Source organism: Ranitomeya imitator, chromosome 10, assembly GCF_032444005.1.
Source record: "Ranitomeya imitator isolate aRanImi1 chromosome 10, aRanImi1.pri, whole genome shotgun sequence".
Lineage (NCBI taxonomy): Eukaryota > Metazoa > Chordata > Amphibia > Anura > Dendrobatidae > Ranitomeya > Ranitomeya imitator.
In genome coordinates, this window is record NC_091291.1 from 2,736,353 (window position 1) to 2,754,173 (window position 17,821).

General features: G+C 53.6%; 1 protein-coding gene across 1 annotated transcript in view; it reads right to left on the reverse strand.

Moving 5' to 3' along the window:
• The window catches only part of ALPL (alkaline phosphatase, biomineralization associated), a 41,284-nt gene that overhangs the window by 13,641 nt on the left and 9,822 nt on the right, over positions 1-17,821 (reverse strand). The window contains exons 2-7 of the mRNA XM_069742851.1: positions 5,156-5,256; positions 3,789-3,908; positions 3,600-3,715; positions 2,877-3,051; positions 2,502-2,677; positions 2,190-2,333 (exon numbers count right to left, since the gene is read on the reverse strand). Of these exons, the coding sequence (XP_069598952.1) occupies positions 2,190-2,333; positions 2,502-2,677; positions 2,877-3,051; positions 3,600-3,715; positions 3,789-3,908; positions 5,156-5,219 (795 nt within the window). The 5' untranslated portion in view covers positions 5,220-5,256. The remainder of the gene's footprint in view (positions 1-2,189; positions 2,334-2,501; positions 2,678-2,876; positions 3,052-3,599; positions 3,716-3,788; positions 3,909-5,155; positions 5,257-17,821) is intronic.

The window sequence follows — 17,821 nt, forward strand, 5'->3', positions numbered from 1 at the left end:
TATATACAGGGAGCTCCCCCTAGTGGTGGCTGCAGACAGGATCTTATCATGTATCTCTGTATACAGAGAGCTCCCCCTAGTGGTGGCTGCAGACAGGATCTTATCATGCATCTCTATACAGGGAGCTCCCCCTAGTGGTGACTGCAGACAGGATCTTATCATGTATCTCTGTATACAGGGAGCTTCCCCTAGTGGTGGCTGCAGACAGGATCTTATCATGTATCTCTGTATACAGGGAGCTCCCCCTAGTGGTGGCTGCAGACAGGATCTTATCATGTATCTCTGTATACAGGGAGCTCCCTCTAGTGGTGGCTGCAGACAGGATCTTATCATGTATCTCTGTATACAGGGAGCTTCCCCTAGTGGTGGCTGCAGACAGGATCTTATCATGTATCTCTGTATACAGGGAGCTCCCCCTAGTGGTGGCTGCAGACAGGATCTTATCATGTATCTCTGTATACAGGGAGCTCCCCCTAGTGGTGGCTGCAGACAGGATCTTATCATGTATCTCTGTATACAGGGAGCTCCCCCTAGTGGTGACTGCAGACAGGATCTTATCATGTATCTCTGTATACAGGGAGCTCCCCCTAGTGGTGGCTGCAGACAGGATCTTATCATGTATCTCTGTATACAGGGAGCTCCCCCTAGTGGTGGCTGCAGACAGGATCTTATCATGTATCTCTGTATACAGGGAGCTCCCCCTAGTGGTGACTGCAGACAGGATCTTATGTATCTCTGTATACAGGGAGCTCCCCCTAGTGGTGACTGCAGACAGGATCTTATCATGTGTCTCTGTATACAGGGAGCTCCCCCTAGTGGTGGCTGCAGACAGGATCTTATCATGTATCTCTGTATACAGGGAGCTCCCCCTAGTGGTGACTGCAGACAGGATCTTATCATGTATCTCTGTATACAGGGAGCTCCCCCTAGTGGTGACTGCAGACAGGATCTTATCATGTGTCTCTGTATACAGGGAGCTCCCCCTAGTGGTGGCTGCAGACAGGATCTTATCATGTATCTCTGTATACAGGGAGCTCCCCCTAGTGGTGACTGCAGACAGGATCTCATCATGTATCTCTGTATACAGGGAGCTCCCCCTAGTGGTGACTGCAGACAGGATCTTATCATGTATCTCTGTATACAGGGAGCTCCCCCTAGTGGTGACTGCAGACAGGATCTTATCATGTATCTCTGTATACAGGGAGCTCCCCCTAGTGGTGACTGCAGACAGGATCTTATCATGTGTCTCTGTATACAGGGAGCTCCCCCTAGTGGTGGCTGCAGACAGGATCTTATCATGTATCTCTGTATACAGGGAGTTACCCCTAGTGGTGACTGCAGACAGGATCTTATCATGTATCTCTGTATACAGGGAGCTCCCCCTAGTGGTGGCTGCAGACAGGATCTTATCATGTATCTCTGTATACAGGGAGCTCCCCCTAGTGGTGGCTGCAGACAGGATCTTATCATGTATCTCTGTATACAGGGGAGCTCCCCCTAGTGGTGGCTGCAGACAGGATCTTATCATGTATCTCTGTATACAGGGAGCTCCCCCTAGTGGTGGCTGCAGACAGGATCTCATCATGTATCTCTGTATACAGGGAGCTCCCCCTAGTGGTGGCTGCAGACAGGATCTTATCATGTATCTCTGTATACAGGGGAGCTCCCCCTAGTGGTGGCTGCAGACAGGATCTTATCATGTATCTCTGTATACAGGGCGCTCCCCCTAGTGGTGGCTGCAGACAGGATCTTATCATGTATCTCTGTATACAGGGAGCTCCCCCTAGTGGTGGCTGCAGACAGGATCTTATCATGTATCTCTGTATACAGAGAGCTCCCCCTAGTGGTGACTGCAGACAGGATCTTATCGTGTATCTCTGTATATAGGGAGCTCCCCCTAGTGGTGACTGTAAGCAGCAGAATGTACGCGGACTGTCTCCAGAGCTGCGCCCCATCAGATGTGGAGGGATTATTTACTGTAGGTTTGGGGGAGAAGCCTCCTGCCTTGGCCATTAATGTTGTGCATGTCTTGTTTTCCAGAGGTGACGTTCTTCCCTCAGGATGGAGGTGGAGGCTGTGTTTTCGGCGCTCTCTCGAGCAGGTGAGTGACCTCATGGTTTCCTGCTTGGAGCCTGTGTTTCTGGCGGCCATGACTGGTGGGTCCCCGTGTGGCTGGCTGCCCATGTTACCTTGTCGCTGGGCTTCTTCTCCCTCCACACTTTGGTCAGGTTCAGCGCGTCCAGCCTGGTTCCATTCGCCTTCTCGTCGCTCGGATACTCCACATCGGGGGTGTTCTTGGGGTACATGTACTTCCGGCCCCCGCCCATGATGACCTGTAACGAGGGATATTGGGGTCAGGGGTCTCACGCGGCTTTTTCTTCTCTTTCAGTGAAGCTTCTTCTGCTCCAGATTTGGTTTCGCCCAGAATCGTCTAAACCTGTAAGTTACTGGCGGTGATCTGCCCCCGACCCCCCCACATGTGGTGCCCCCCACCCTCTTACCTCGATGTCCGGGACGTTGGACACGAGCTGCCAGGCGATGTCCTTACACCCGTCCTCCACGGCCTCTCTGGGCATCTCGTTATCGGAGTACCAGTCGCGGCTGACGCAGTGGGCGTAGGCAGCGCTGGGCGTGGCGTGGATCACCTTCGTGGTGGTCACCAGCCCCACCGACTTCCCTGTAACGACAGCTCCTGGTGACTCATTGTCTGCTGCTCTTCATGAACCAGGAGGCCCAGGATGAGCTGCTCAGTGTTTATTACACGTGCAGGCCCTGGGTGTATTGGTAGTGGGGGGGGGGGGGTGCTGGCTGCCTGTTTGGGGGTCTGCGGGACTTATGGGGGGTGCCCTATGGAGGAGCCCCCGCTGTGCGCTCACCTGCGTCCTTGGCCCACCTCAGGATGGAGGTGACCTGGTTGCCCTCCGTGGAGTTGCACAGACCTCGCACCGCGGCCGCGCTGACGCCGACCGTAAACACGTTGGCCTTCACTCCGCACAGGAAGGCGGTGGCGGTGCCGGCGCTGTCGGGGACCTGGGCGTTGGTGTTGTACGTCTGCGGGGTCAGAAGGGACATAATGGAGGCAGATGAGATGGAGGGTCGCGTCCTCAGTCTGACATGGGGGGCCGCTGGCTTCAGTGTGTCCGACCTCGGCCCCCCGGACGCTGCTGCCCCCCCCCGGACGCTGCTGCCCCCCCCCCCGGACGCTGCTGCCCCCCCCCGGACGCTGCTGCCCTCCCCCCGGACGCTGCTGCCCTCCCCCCGGACGCTGCTGCCCCCCCCCCGGACGCTGCTGCCCCCCCCCGGACGCTGCTGCCCCCCCCCCGGACGCTGCTGCCCTCCCCCCGGACGCTGCTGCCCCCCCCCCCGGACGCTGCTGCCCCCCCCCCGGACGCTGCTGCCCCCCCCCGGACGCTGCTGCCCCCCCCCGGACGCTGCTGCCCTCCCCCCGGACGCTGCTGCCCCCCCCCCCGGACGCTGCTGCCCCCCCCCGGACGCTGCTGCCCCCCCCCCCCCCCCGGACGCTGCTGCCCCCCCCCCCCGGACGCTGCTGCCCCCCGCACACGCTGCTGCCCCCCTGGACGCTGCTGCCCCCCACTCGCCTTGGCCAGAGCCACATGGGGGAACTTGTCCATCTCCAGCACCGTCTCCTCTCCTGGTTTTCCAGCGACCTGTCCCTTTAAGATCCGTGTTGCTGTGACTGTCGAGACCCCCATGCCTGCAATAAATCGGGGGGTGGTTAGGTGTCATGGTGGCATGGAGCCCCCCGCAGCCATGTACCGGGGTCTCACCGTCTCCCAGGAACATGATGACGTTCTTGGCGACCTTGGTGTTGAGCCGCTGCAGCTCCAGCGCTCGTCGCAGCGTGTCCTGTGCCTGCGCCCTCCAGTACGCGGGGTCCTTCTCCTGCTCTACGGGGGCACAACCGGGTTACAGGGGGCACGGCGGGCGGGGACTGACGGCCGCGATCACCACCGATCCCGGGAACCGGGCCAGACTATGGGCAATCCTCAGGATCAGTGGTGGTCCCAGTGGTCGGACCCCGCAGCACTGGGGTGTGTGCCCTATCCCATGGCTAGGAGAACTTTCACACTGGTCAGTGCCCCTTTAAGACTTCTCACAGCTGAGGGTTTGCTACCAATGTTTCTAATCTATAAGCAGCCTGGGTGTCAGAAAGATGATCTGCACTGACACACTGTAACAACCGGGCGAGGAGCCTCCTGCAGCGCAACATCTCCTCCAGTCACCTCCAGAGCTGCACTCACTATTCAGCTGTTACATCGTGTCTTATCCTCCAGTCACCTCCAGAGCTGCACTCACTATTCAGCTGTTACATCGTGTCTTATCCTCCAGTCACCTCCAGAGCTGCACTCACTATTCTGCTGTTACATCGTGTCTTATCCTCCAGTCACCTCCAGAGCTCCACTCACTATTCTGCTGTTACATCGTGTCTTATCCTCCAGAGCTGCACTCACTATTCTGCTGTTACATCAGGTCTTATCCTCCAGAGCTGCACTCACTATTCTGCTGTTACATCGTGTCTTATCCTCCAGGTCTTTTATTAAATAAAATAAAAATACTTTACATGACAATAACTGTGATACATTACAAATAAAACAGTGACTAATCCTCCAGTCACCTCCAGAGCTGCACTCACTATTCTGCTGTTATAGTGTCTTATCCTCCAGTCATCTCCAGAGCTGCAGTCACTATTCTGCTGTTACATTGTGTCTTATCCTTGTCACCTCCAGAGCTGCACTCACTATTCTGCTGTAACATCCTGTCTTACATCCTGTCTTATTCTCCAGTCACCTCCAGAGCTGCAATCACTATTCTACCTGAAACCATTAAAACGTGCCACATTATCAGTTGGTGTCTTTGGAATCAACAGAACTGCAGCTCTGGAGGATAAGACATGATGTCACAGCAGAATAGTGACTGCAGCTCTGGAGGTGACTGGAGGATAAGACACGATGTAACAGCAGAATAGTGAGTGCAGCTCTGGAGGATAAGACATGAGGTAACAGCAGAATAGTGAGTGCAGCTCTGGAGGTGACTGGAGGATAAGACACGATGTAACAGCAGAACAGTGAGTGCAGCTCTGGAGGTGACTGGAGACCTGATGTCTTGCAGCTTTAGTGGTGTACGTGGCTTTTACCTGGGAAGCTCTGTGCCATCACCATCTTGATGAGCAGCGTCAGTGTCCAGCACCTCATGTCCATCCTGGGTCAGACGAGCTCCAGCACCGTGTGCGCCGCCCTGCAGGGGAGAAGATGGCGGAGAATAATCCCCGATATTCCGAGAAATTACAGCCTGTGCTTCCCGCAATCTGCGAATCCCCGACCCCTCATTACAGCAGATTTATAGATGGAAGATGAAAGCCGAAAATAACCGGGAGACGAAAGGTCAGAGGGCGGCACCGCGGGCGCACAAAGACGCCATTATAGGAGCCGTCACCCCAAAGTCCTCTAACACCAGCGCAACCGGGAGCCGCAGTATAGTCATACGCTGCATATAGGAGCACTATTATAGTAGTTATATTCTTATACATAGGGGGCAGTATTATAGTAGATATATTCCTGTACATAGGAGCAGTATTATAGTAGTTATATTCTTGTACATAGGGGCAGTATTATAGTAGATATATTCCTGTACATAGGAGCAGTATTATAGCAGTTATATTCTTGTACATAGGGGCAGTATTATAGTAGATATATTCCTGTACATAGGAGCAGTATTATAGTAGTTATATTCTTATACATAGGAGCAGTATTATAGTAGTTATATTCTTATACATAGGGGCAGTATTATAGTAGTTATATTCTTATACATAGGGGGCAGTATTATAGTAGTTATATTCTTGTACATAGGGGCAGTATTATAGGAGTTATATTCTTGTACATAGGAGCAGTATTATAGTAGTTATATTCTTGTACATTGGAGCACTATTATAGCAGTTATATTCTTGTACATAGGGGCAGTATTATAGTAGATATATTCCTGTACATAGGAGCAGTATTATAGTAGTTATATTCTTGTACATAGGAGCAGTATTATAGTAGTTATATTCTTATACATAGGGGCAGTATTATAGTAGTTATATTCTTATACATAGGGGGCAGTATTATAGTAGTTATATTCTTGTACATAGGGGCAGTATTATAGTAGTTATATTCTTGTACATAGGGGCAGTATTATAGGAGTTATATTCTTGTACATAGGAGCAGTATTATAGTAGTTATATTCTTGTACATTGGAGCAGTATTATAGCAGTTATATTCTTGTACATAGGAGCAGTATTATAGTAGTTATATTCTTGTACATAGGGGCAGTATTATAGTAGATATATTCCTGTACATAGGAGCACTATTATAGTAGTTATATTCTTATACATAGGGGCAGTATAATAGTAGTTATATTCTTGTACATAGGGGGCAGTATAATAGTAGTTATATTTTTGTACATAGGAGCAGTATTATAGTAGTTATATTCTTGTACATAGGGGCAGTATTATAGTAGTTATATTCTTATACATAGGGGGCAGTATTATAGTAGTTATATTCTTGTACATAGGGGCAGTATTATAGTAGTTATATTCTTGTACATAGGGGCAGTATTATAGGAGTTATATTCTTGTACATAGGAGCAGTATTATAGTAGTTATATTCTTGTACATTGGAGCAGTATTATAGCAGTTATATTCTTGTACATAGGAGCAGTATTATAGTAGTTATATTCTTGTACATAGGGGCAGTATTATAGTAGATATATTCCTGTACATAGGAGCACTATTATAGTAGTTATATTCTTATACATAGGGGCAGTATAATAGTAGTTATATTCTTGTACATAGGGGGCAGTATAATAGTAGTTATATTTTTGTACATAGGAGCAGTATTATAGTAGTTATATTCTTGTACATAGGAGCAGTATTATAGTAGTTATATTCCTGTATATAGGAGCAGTATTATAGTAGTTATATTCTTGTACATAGGAGCAGTATTATAGCAGTTATATTCTTATACATAGGGGCAGTATTATAGTAGATATATTCCTGTACATAGGGGCAGTATTATAGTAGTTATATTCTTATACATAGGGGGCAGTATTATAGTAGTTATATTCTTGTACATAGGGGCAGTATTATAGTAGTTATATTCTTATACATAGGGGCAGTATTATAGTAGTTATATTCTTGTATATAGGAGCAGTATTATAGTAGTTATATTCTTGTACATAGGAGCAGTATTATAGTAGTTATATTCTTATACATAGGGGCAGTATTATAGTAGTTATATTCTTGTACATAGGAGCAGTATTATAGTAGTTATATTCTTGTACATAGGGGCAGTATTATAGCAGTTATATTCTTGTACATAGGAGCAGTATTATAGTAGTTATATTCTTGTACATAGGGGCAGTATTATAGCAGTTATATTCTTGTACATAGGAGCAGTATTATAGTAGTTATATTCTTGTACATAGGAGCAGTATTATAGTAGTTATATTCTTATACATAGGGGCAGTATTATAGTAGTTATATTCTTGTACATAGGAGCAGTATTATAGTAGTTATATTCTTATACATAGGGGCAGTATAATAGTAGTTATATTCTTGTACATAGGAGCAGTATTATAGTAGTTATATTCTTATACATAGGGGGCAGTATTATAGTAGTTATATTCTTATACATAGGAGCAGTATTATAGTAGTTATATTCCTGTACATAGGAGCAGTATTATAGTAGTTATATTCCTGTACATAGGGGGCAGTATTATAGTAGTTATATTCTTGTACATAGGGGCAGTATTATAGCAGTTATATTCTTGTACATAGGAGCAGTATTATAGTAGTTATATTCTTGTACATAGGGGCAGTATTATAGTAGTTATATTCTTGTACATAGGGGCAGTATTATAGTAGTTATATTCCTGTACATAGGGGCAGTATTATAGTAGTTATATTCTTGTATATAGGGGGCAGTATTATAGTAGTTATATTCTTGTACATAGGGGCAGTATTATAGTAGTTATATTCTTGTATATAGGGGGCAGTAGTTATATTCTTGTACATAGGGGCAGTATTATAGTAGTTATATTCTTATACATAGGAGCAGTATTATAGTAGTTATATTCTTGTACATAGGGGCAGTATTATAGTAGTTATACTCTTGTACATAGGAGCAGTATTATAGTAGTTATATTCTTGTACATAGGGGCAGTATTATAGTAGTTATATTCCTGTACATAGGGGCAGTATTATAGTAGTTATATTCTTGTACATAGGAGCAGTATTATAGTAGTTATATTCTTGTACATAGGGGCAGTATTATAGTAGTTATATTCTTGTACATAGGGGCAGTATTATAGTAGTTATATTCTTGTACATAGGAGCAGTATTATAGCAGTTATATTCTTGTACATAGGGGCGGTATTATAGTAGTTATATTCTTGTATATAGGGGCAGTATTATAGTAGTTATATTCCTGTACATAGGGGCAGTATTATAGTAGTTATATTCTTGTATATAGGGGCAGTATTATAGTAGTTATATTCCTGTACATAGGGGCAGTATTATAGTAGTTATATTCTTGTACATAGGAGCAGTATTATAGTAGTTATATTCCTGTACATAGGGGCAGTATTATAGTAGTTATATTCTTGTACATAGGGGCAGTATTATAGTAGTTATATTCTTGTACATAGGAGCAGTATTATAGCAGTTATATTCTTGTACATAGGGGCGGTATTATAGTAGTTATATTGTACTGGGGGGGGGTAGTATTTCTGCAGCTATATTTGTTGTTTTTTCCCCTAATTTTGTATGGGAAGGATCCTCCATTCTTTACACCGCAGGCTGTAACTAGTGAAGCAGGATGGTTTCTCTACACTGCGGACCCCTGTTAGTTGTGTACCAGTGCCTAGTGCTTGTGTTTTCGCGGCCCCCCGCCTCCGCTGGCCTGTGCCCCTTCGGCCGGGTACTTACCCTGACAGTCTGCAGGTGAAGCAGCAGAGACACGAGAGCACAGACATGGCCACAATGGAGCAGGCGATGGTGGTGATCAGTAAATGCTCCTCACTGGTCAGCGCCATAATGGGGCACAGTCAGCCTCGGTCGGTGGTTACAGACCCCCTTGCAGGGCGTAGTGGGCGCAGGGCGCGGAGCTGCCAGATGCGGAGCAGCTTCTGTCAGCAGATCCCTGGATTTACTGTCACCTGATTAGATAATTCCTAAGATTAAGCGTCTGAGACCGGCGAGAAGGTGCTACAGGGGGCGACAACTGCGTGCACAGGATCGTACAGACCCCAAATCATGGACTCTTGGGGGCACATGGGAGAAGACAGAATGGTCAGAGCTGTGAGTGTAGGGCTGCGGGATCCATGATCGAAGAGCAGCAGCCAAACTGCATCACACATGATGGGATTAGCCGCAGGGTCGCTTCGCACATGATGGGATTAGCCGCAGGGTCGCATCGCACATGATGGGATTAGCCGCAGGGTCGCATCGCACATGATGGGATTAGCCGCAGGGTCGCTTCGCACATGATGGGATTAGCCGCAGGGTCGCATCACACATGATGGGATTAGCCGCAGGGTCGCTTCGCACATGATGGGATTAGCCGCAGGGTCGCATCACACATGATGGGATTAGCCGCAGGGTCGCATCACACGATGGGATTAGCCGCAGGGTCGCTTCGCACATGATGGGATTAGCCGCAGGGTCGCATCACACATGATGGGATTAGCCGCAGGGTCGCTTCGCACATGATGGGATTAGCCGCAGGGTCGCATCACACGATGGGATTAGCCGCAGGGTCGCATCGCACATGATGGGATTAGCCGCAGGGTCGCTTCGCACATGATGGGATTAGCCGCAGGGTCGCATCGCACATGATGGGATTAGCCGCAGGGTCGCATCACACATGATTGGATTAGCCGCAGGGTCGCATCGCACATGATGGGATTAGCCGCAGGGTCGCATCGCACATGATGGGATTAGCCGCAGGGTCGCATCGCACATGATGGGATTAGCCGCAGGGTCGCATCGCACATGATGGGATTAGCCGCAGGGTCGCATCGCACATGATGGGATTAGCCGCAGGGTCGCGTCACACATGATGGGATTAGCTGGCAATACTGGGGGTACGGGTGGCGGGGGCAGCCAGTATTACTGGGGTACGGGGGCAGCCAGTATTATTGGGGTACGGGTGGCGGGGGCAGCCAGTATTATTGGGGTACGGGTGGAGGGGGGCAGCCAGTATTACTGGGGTACGGGTGGAGGGGGGCAGCCAGTATTACTGGGGTACGGGTGGAGGGGGGCAGCCAGTATTACTGGGGTACGGGTGGAGGGAGGCAGCCAGTATTACTGGGGTACGGGTGGAGGGGGGCAGCCAGTATTACTGGGGTACGGGTGGCGGGGGGCAGCCAGTATTACTGGGGTACGGGTGGCGGGGGCAGCCAGTATTACTGGGGTACGGGTGGCGGGGGCAGCCAGTATTATTGGGGTACGGGTGGCGGGGGGCAGCCAGTATTACTGGGTTACGGGTGGAGGGGGGCAGCCAGTATTATTGGGGTACGGGTGGCGGGGGCAGCCAGTATTACTGGGTTACGGGTGGAGGGGGGCAGCCAGTATTACTGGGTTACGGGTGGAGGGGGGGCAGCCAGTATTACTGGGGTACGGGTGGAGGGGGGCAGCCAGTGTTACTGGGGTACACGTGGAGGGGGCAGCCAGTATTATTGGGGTACGGGTGGCGGGGGCAGCCAGTATTACTGGGGTACACGTGGAGGGGCAGCCAGTATTATTGGGGTACGGGTGGCGGGGGCAGCCAGTATTACTGGGTTACGGGGTGGCGGGGGCAGCCAGTATTACTGGGGTACACGTGGAGGGCAGCCAGTATTACTGGGTTACGGGTGGAGGGGGGGCAGCCAGTATTACTGGGTTACGGGTGGAGGGGGGCAGCCAGTATTACTGGGGTACGGGTGGAGGGGGCAGCCAGTATTACTGGGGTACACGTGGAGGGGCAGCCAGGACGGTCCGGGCTCTGTGCAGCTGCTGGAGGGTCCGGTGCTGGGATACAATGGGTTACCAGCCTGTGCCCTCGGTACTGATCGCCCCCTCCACTGCAGCAGCCGGATGGAGCCAAGTAGGTCAGCGGCCCCCCATGGTGGAGGCTGCACCATAGTTACAGGACATGGCCCACTGGGGTCCTATGCGTGGAGCCACTGACCTTGTGGAGGCCCCATTCTCCTCCTCTGGGGCTGATGTTAGTGGTCTTCTATGTAAAGCCCCTCAGTCTCCTCACCCCCCCAATATCTGCAGGGGCCGTTACGGTGTATGGGAGCCCCCGACTCTCCCCATAGATGAGGTCAAAATGTGCACAAACGCCCCTCTCCCCATACAGCTGGTGCCGGCGTACAGTGTGTGTGACCCTACTGAGCGGGGGTCCTCAGCGCAGCGGGGGAAGGGGCTGAGCTCACTGATCAACACTAGGAAGCCTCTCTGGTCCGAGTGGCTGATAACAGGGAGTAATAGCTGGCAGCCCCCCCCCCCAGTAATGGCTGATAACAGGGAGTAATAGCTGGCAGCCCCCCCCCCCCCCCCCAGTAATGGCTGATAACAGGGAGTAATAGCTGGCAGCCCCCCCCCCCAGTAATGGCTGATAACAGGGAGTAATAGCTGGCAGCCCCCCCCCCCCCCCCCCCCCCCCCCAGTAATGGCTGATAACAGGGAGTAATAGCTGGCAGCCCCCCCCCCCCAGTAATGGCTGATAACAGGGAGTAATAGCTGGCAGCCCCCCCCCCCCCCCCCCAGTAATGGCTGATAACAGGGAGTAATAGCTGGCAGCCCCCCCCCCCAGTAATGGCTGATAACAGGGAGTAATAGCTGGCAGCCCCCCCCCCCCTCCCCCCCCAGTAATGGCTGATAACAGGGAGTAATAGCTGGCAGCCCCCCCCCCCTGTAATGGCTGATAACAGGGAGTAATAGCTGGCAGCCCCCCCCCCCCAGTAATGGCTGATAACAGGGGAGTAATAGCTGGCAGCCCCCCCCCCCCCCCAGTAATGACTGATAACAGGGAGTAATAGCTGGCAGCCCCCCCCCCCCAGTAATGGCTGATAACAGGGAGTAATAGCTGGCAGCCCCCCCCCCCAGTAATGGCTGATAACAGGGAGTAATAGCTGGCAGCCCCCCCCCCCCCAGTAATGGCTGATAACAGGGAGTAATAGCTGGCAGCCCCCCCCCCAGTAATGGCTGATAACAGGGAGTAATAGCTGGCAGCCCCCCCCCCCCCAGTAATGGCTGATAACAGGGAGTAATAGCTGGCAGCCCCCCCCCCCCAGTAATGGCTGATAACAGGGAGTAATAGCTGGCAGCCCCCCCCCCCCAGTAATGGCTGATAACAGGGAGTAATAGCTGGCAGCCCCCCCCCCCCCAGTAATGGCTGATAACAGGGAGTAATAGCTGGCAGCCCCCCCCCCCCCCCAGTAATGACTGATAACAGGGAGTAATAGCTGGCAGCCCCCCCCCCCCAGTAATGGCTGATAACAGGGAGTAATAGCTGGCAGCCCCCCCCCCCCCCAGTAATGGCTGATAACAGGGAGTAATAGCTGGCAAGCCCCCCCCCCCCAGTAATGACTGATAACAGGGAGTAATAGCTGGCAGCCCCCCCCCCCCAGTAATGGCTGATAACAGGGAGTAATAGCTGGCAGCCCCCCCCCCCCCCAGTAATGGCTGATAACAGGGAGTAATAGCTGGCAGCCCCCCCCCCCAGTAATGACTGATAACAGGGAGTAATAGCTGGCAGCCCCCCCCCCCCAGTAATGACTGATAACAGGGAGTAATAGCTGGCAGCCCCCCCCCCAGTAATGGCTGATAACAGGGAGTAATAGCTGGCAGCCCCCCCCCCCCAGTAATGGCTGATAACAGGGAGTAATAGCTGGCAGCCCCCCCCCCCAGTAATGGCTGATAACAGGGAGTAATAGCTGGCAGCCCCCCCCCCCCAGTAATGGCTGATAACAGGGAGTAATAGCTGGCAGCCCCCCCCCCCAGTAATGACTGATAACAGGGAGTAATAGCTGGCAGCCCCCCCCCCCAGTAATGACTGATAACAGGGAGTAATAGCTGGCAGCCCCCCCCCCCCAGTAATGGCTGATAACAGGGAGTAATAGCTGGCAGCCCCCCCCCCCCAGTAATGGCTGATAACAGGGAGTAATAGCTGGCAGCCCCCCCCCCCCAGTAATGGCTGATAACAGGGAGTAATAGCTGGCAGCCCCCCCCCCCCAGTAATGGCTGATAACAGGGAGTAATAGCTGGCAGCCCCCCCCCCCCAGTAATGGCTGATAACAGGGAGTAATAGCTGGCAGCCCCCCCCCCCCAGTAATGGCTGATAACAGGGAGTAATAGCTGGCAGCCCCCCCCCCCCAGTAATGGCTGATAACAGGGAGTAATAGCTGGCAGCCCCCCCCCCAGTAATGGCTGATAACAGGGAGTAATAGCTGGCAGCCCCCCCCCCCAGTAATGGCTGATAACAGGGAGTAATAGCTGGCAGCCCCCCCCCCCCAGTAATGGCTGATAACAGGGAGTAATAGCTGGCAGCCCCCCCCCCCCCAGTAATGGCTGATAACAGGGAGTAATAGCTGGCAGCCCCCCCCCCCAGTAATGGCTGATAACAGGGAGTAATAGCTGGCAGCCCCCCCCCCCAGTAATGGACTGATAACAGGGAGTAATAGCTGGCAAGCCCCCCCCCCCCCCCCAGTAATGGCTGATAACAGGGAGTAATAGCTGGCAGCCCCCCCCCCCAGTAATGGCTGATAACAGGGAGTAATAGCTGGCAGCCCCCCCCCCCAGTAATGACTGATAACAGGGAGTAATAGCTGGCAGCCCCCCCCCCCCAGTAATGACTGATAACAGGGAGTAATAGCTGGCAGCCCCCCCCCCAGTAATGACTGATAACAGGGAGTAATAGCTGGCAGCCCCCCCCCCCCAGTAATGACTGATAACAGGAGTAATAGCTGGCAGCCCCCCCCCCCCAGTAATGGACTGATAACAGGGAGTAATAGCTGGCAGCCCCCCCCCCCCAGTAATGGCTGATAACAGGGAGTAATAGCTGGCAGCCCCCCCCCCCCCCAGTAATGGCTGATAACAGGGAGTAATAGCTGGCAGCCCCCCCCCCCCCCAGTAATGGCTGATAACAGGGAGTAATAGCTGGCAGCCCCCCCCCCCCCAGTAATGACTGATAACAGGGAGTAATAGCTGGCAGCCCCCCCCCCCCCAGTAATGGCTGATAACAGGGAGTAATAGCTGGCAGCCCCCCCCCCCCAGTAATGACTGATAACAGGGAGTAATAGCTGGCAGCCCCCCCCCCCCCCCCAGTAATGGCTGATAACAGGGAGTAATAGCTGGCAGCCCCCCCCCCCCAGTAATGGCTGATAACAGGGAGTAATAGCTGGCAGCCCCCCCCCCCCAGTAATGACTGATAACAGGGAGTAATAGCTGGCAGCCCCCCCCCCCCCCCAGTAATGGCTGATAACAGGGAGTAATAGCTGGCAGCCCCCCCCAGTAATGGCTGATAACAGGGAGTAATAGCTGGCAGCCCCCCCCCCCCCCCAGTAATGGCTGATAACAGGGAGTAATAGCTGGCAGCCCCCCCCCCCCCCCAGTAATGGCTGATAACAGGGAGTAATAGCTGGCAGCCCCCCCCCCCCCCAGTAATGGCTGATAACAGGGAGTAATAGCTGGCAGCCCCCCCCCCCCCCAGTAATGGCTGATAACAGGGAGTAATAGCTGGCAGCCCCCCCCCCCAGTAATGGCTGATAACAGGGAGTAATAGCTGGCAGCCCCCCCCCCCAGTAATGGCTGATAACAGGGAGTAATAGCTGGCAGCCCCCCCCCCCAGTAATGGCTGATAACAGGGAGTAATAGCTGGCAGCCCCCCCCCCCCCCAGTAATGGCTGATAACAGGGAGTAATAGCTGGCAGCCCCCCCCCCCCCCCCGTAATGGCTGATAACAGGGAGTAATAGCTGGCAGCCCCCCCCCCCCCCCCGTAATGGCTGATAACAGGGAGTAATAGCTGGCAGCCCCCCCCCCCCCAGTAATGACTGATAACAGGGAGTAATAGCTGGCAGCCCCCCCCCAGTAATGGCTGATAACAGGGAGTAATAGCTGGCAGCCCCCCCCCCCCCCAGTAATGACTGATAACAGGGAGTAATAGCTGGCAGCCCCCCCCCCCCCCAGTAATGACTGATAACAGGGAGTAATAGCTGGCAGCCCCCCCCCCAGTAATGGCTGATAACAGGGAGTAATAGCTGGCAGCCCCCCCCCCCAGTAATGGCTGATAACAGGGAGTAATAGCTGGCAGCCCCCCCCCCCAGTAATGGCTGATAACAGGGAGTAATAGCTGGCAGCCCCCCCCCCGTAATGGCTGATAACAGGGAGTAATAGCTGGCAGCCCCCCCCCCCCCAGTAATGGCTGATAACAGGGAGTAATAGCTGGCAGCCCCCCCCCCCCCCAGTAATGGCTGATAACAGGGAGTAATAGCTGGCAGCCCCCCCCCCCCCCCCCCCCCCCAGTAATGGCTGATAACAGGGAGTAATAGCTGGCAGCCCCCCCCCCCCCCCCAGTAATGGCTGATAACAGGGAGTAATAGCTGGCAGCCCCCCCCCCCCCCCCAGTAATGGCTGATAACAGGGAGTAATAGCTGGCAGCCCCCCCCCCCCCCCCCAGTAATGGCTGATAACAGGGAGTAATAGCTGGCAGCCCCCCCCCCCCCCCCCCAGTAATGGCTGATAACAGGGAGTAATAGCTGGCAGCCCCCCCCCCCCAGTAATGGCTGATAACAGGGAGTAATAGCTGGCAGCCCCCCCCCCCCCCCCCAGTAATGGCTGATAACAGGGAGTAATAGCTGGCAGCCCCCCCCGACCCCCCCCCCAGTAATGGCTGATAACAGGGAGTAATAGCTGGCAGCCCCCCCCCCAGTAATGGCTGATAACAGGGAGTAATAGCTGGCAGCCCCCCCCCCCTCCCCCCCCAGTAATGGCTGATAACAGGGAGTAATAGCTGGCAGCCCCCCCCCCCCAGTAATGGCTGATAACAGGGAGTAATAGCTGGCAGCCCCCCCCCCAGTAATGGCTGATAACAGGGAGTAATAGCTGGCAGCCCCCCCCCCCAGTAATGGCTGATAACAGGGAGTAATAGCTGGCAGCCCCCCCCCCCCCCCAGTAATGGCTGATAACAGGGAGTAATAGCTGGCAGCCCCCCCCCCCCCCCAGTAATGGCTGATAACAGGGAGTAATAGCTGGCAGCCCCCCCCCCCCAGTAATGGCTGATAACAGGGAGTAATAGCTGGCAGCCCCCCCCCCCCCAGTAATGGCTGATAACAGGGAGTAATAGCTGGCAGCCCCCCCCCCCCCCAGTAATGGCTGATAACAGGGAGTAATAGCTGGCAGCCCCCCCCCCCCTCCCCCAGTAATGGCTGATAACAGGGAGTAATAGCTGGCAGCCCCCCCCCCCCCCCCCAGTAATGGCTGATAACAGGGAGTAATAGCTGGCAGCCCCCCCCCCCCCCCCCAGTAATGGCTGATAACAGGGAGTAATAGCTGGCAGCCCCCCCCCCCCCCCCCCAGTAATGGCTGATAACAGGGAGTAATAGCTGGCAGCCCCCCCCCCCCCCCAGTAATGGCTGATAACAGGAAGTAATAGCTGGCAGCCCCCCCCCCCAGTAATGGCTGATAACAGGGAGTAATAGCTGGCAGCCCCCCCCCCCCCTCCCCCAGTAATGGCTGATAACAGGGAGTAATAGCTGGCAGCCCCCCCCCCCCCCCCCCAGTAATGGCTGATAACAGGGAGTAATAGCTGGCAGCCCCCCCCCCCCCCCCCAGTAATGGCTGATAACAGGGAGTAATAGCTGGCAGCCCCCCCCCCCCCAGTAATGGCTGATAACAGGGAGTAATAGCTGGCAGCCCCCCCCCCACCCCCCCCCAGTAATGGCTGATAACAGGGAGTAATAGCTGGCAGCCCCCCCCCCCCCCAGTAATGGCTGATAACAGGGAGTAATAGCTGGCAGCCCCCCCCCCCCCCCAGTAATGGCTGATAACAGGGAGTAATAGCTGGCAGCCCCCCCCGACCCCCCCCCCAGTAATGGCTGATAACAGGGAGTAATAGCTGGCAGCCCCCCCCCCCCCCCCCCCAGTAATGGCTGATAACAGGGAGTAATAGCTGGCAGCCCCCCCCCCCCCCCCAGTAATGGCTGATAACAGGGAGTAATAGCTGGCAGCCCCCCCCCCCCCCCCCCAGTAATGGCTGATAACAGGGAGTAATAGCTGGCAGCCCCCCCCCCCCCCCCCAGTAATGGCTGATAACAGGGAGTAATAGCTGGCAGCCCCCCCCCCCAGTAATGGCTGATAACAGGGAGTAATAGCTGGCAGCCCCCCCCCCCCCCAGTAATGGCTGATAACAGGGAGTAATAGCTGGCAGCCCCCCCCCCCCCCCAGTAATGGCTGATAACAGGGAGTAATAGCTGGCAGCCCCCCCCCAGTAATGGCTGATAACAGGGAGTAATAGCTGGCAGCCCCCCCCCCCCCCCAGCTAATGGCTGATAACAGGGAGTAATAGCTGGCAGCCCCCCCCCCCCCCCCCCCCCCAGTAATGGCTGATATACCAGCGGAGTAATAGCTGGCAGGCGCCCCCCCCCCCCCCCAGTAATGGCTGATAACAGAGAGTAATAGCTGGCAGCCCCCCCCCCAGTAATGGCTGATAACAGGGAGTAATAGCTGGCAGCCCCCCCCCCCCCCCCCAGTAATGGCTGATAACAGGAGTAATAGCTGGC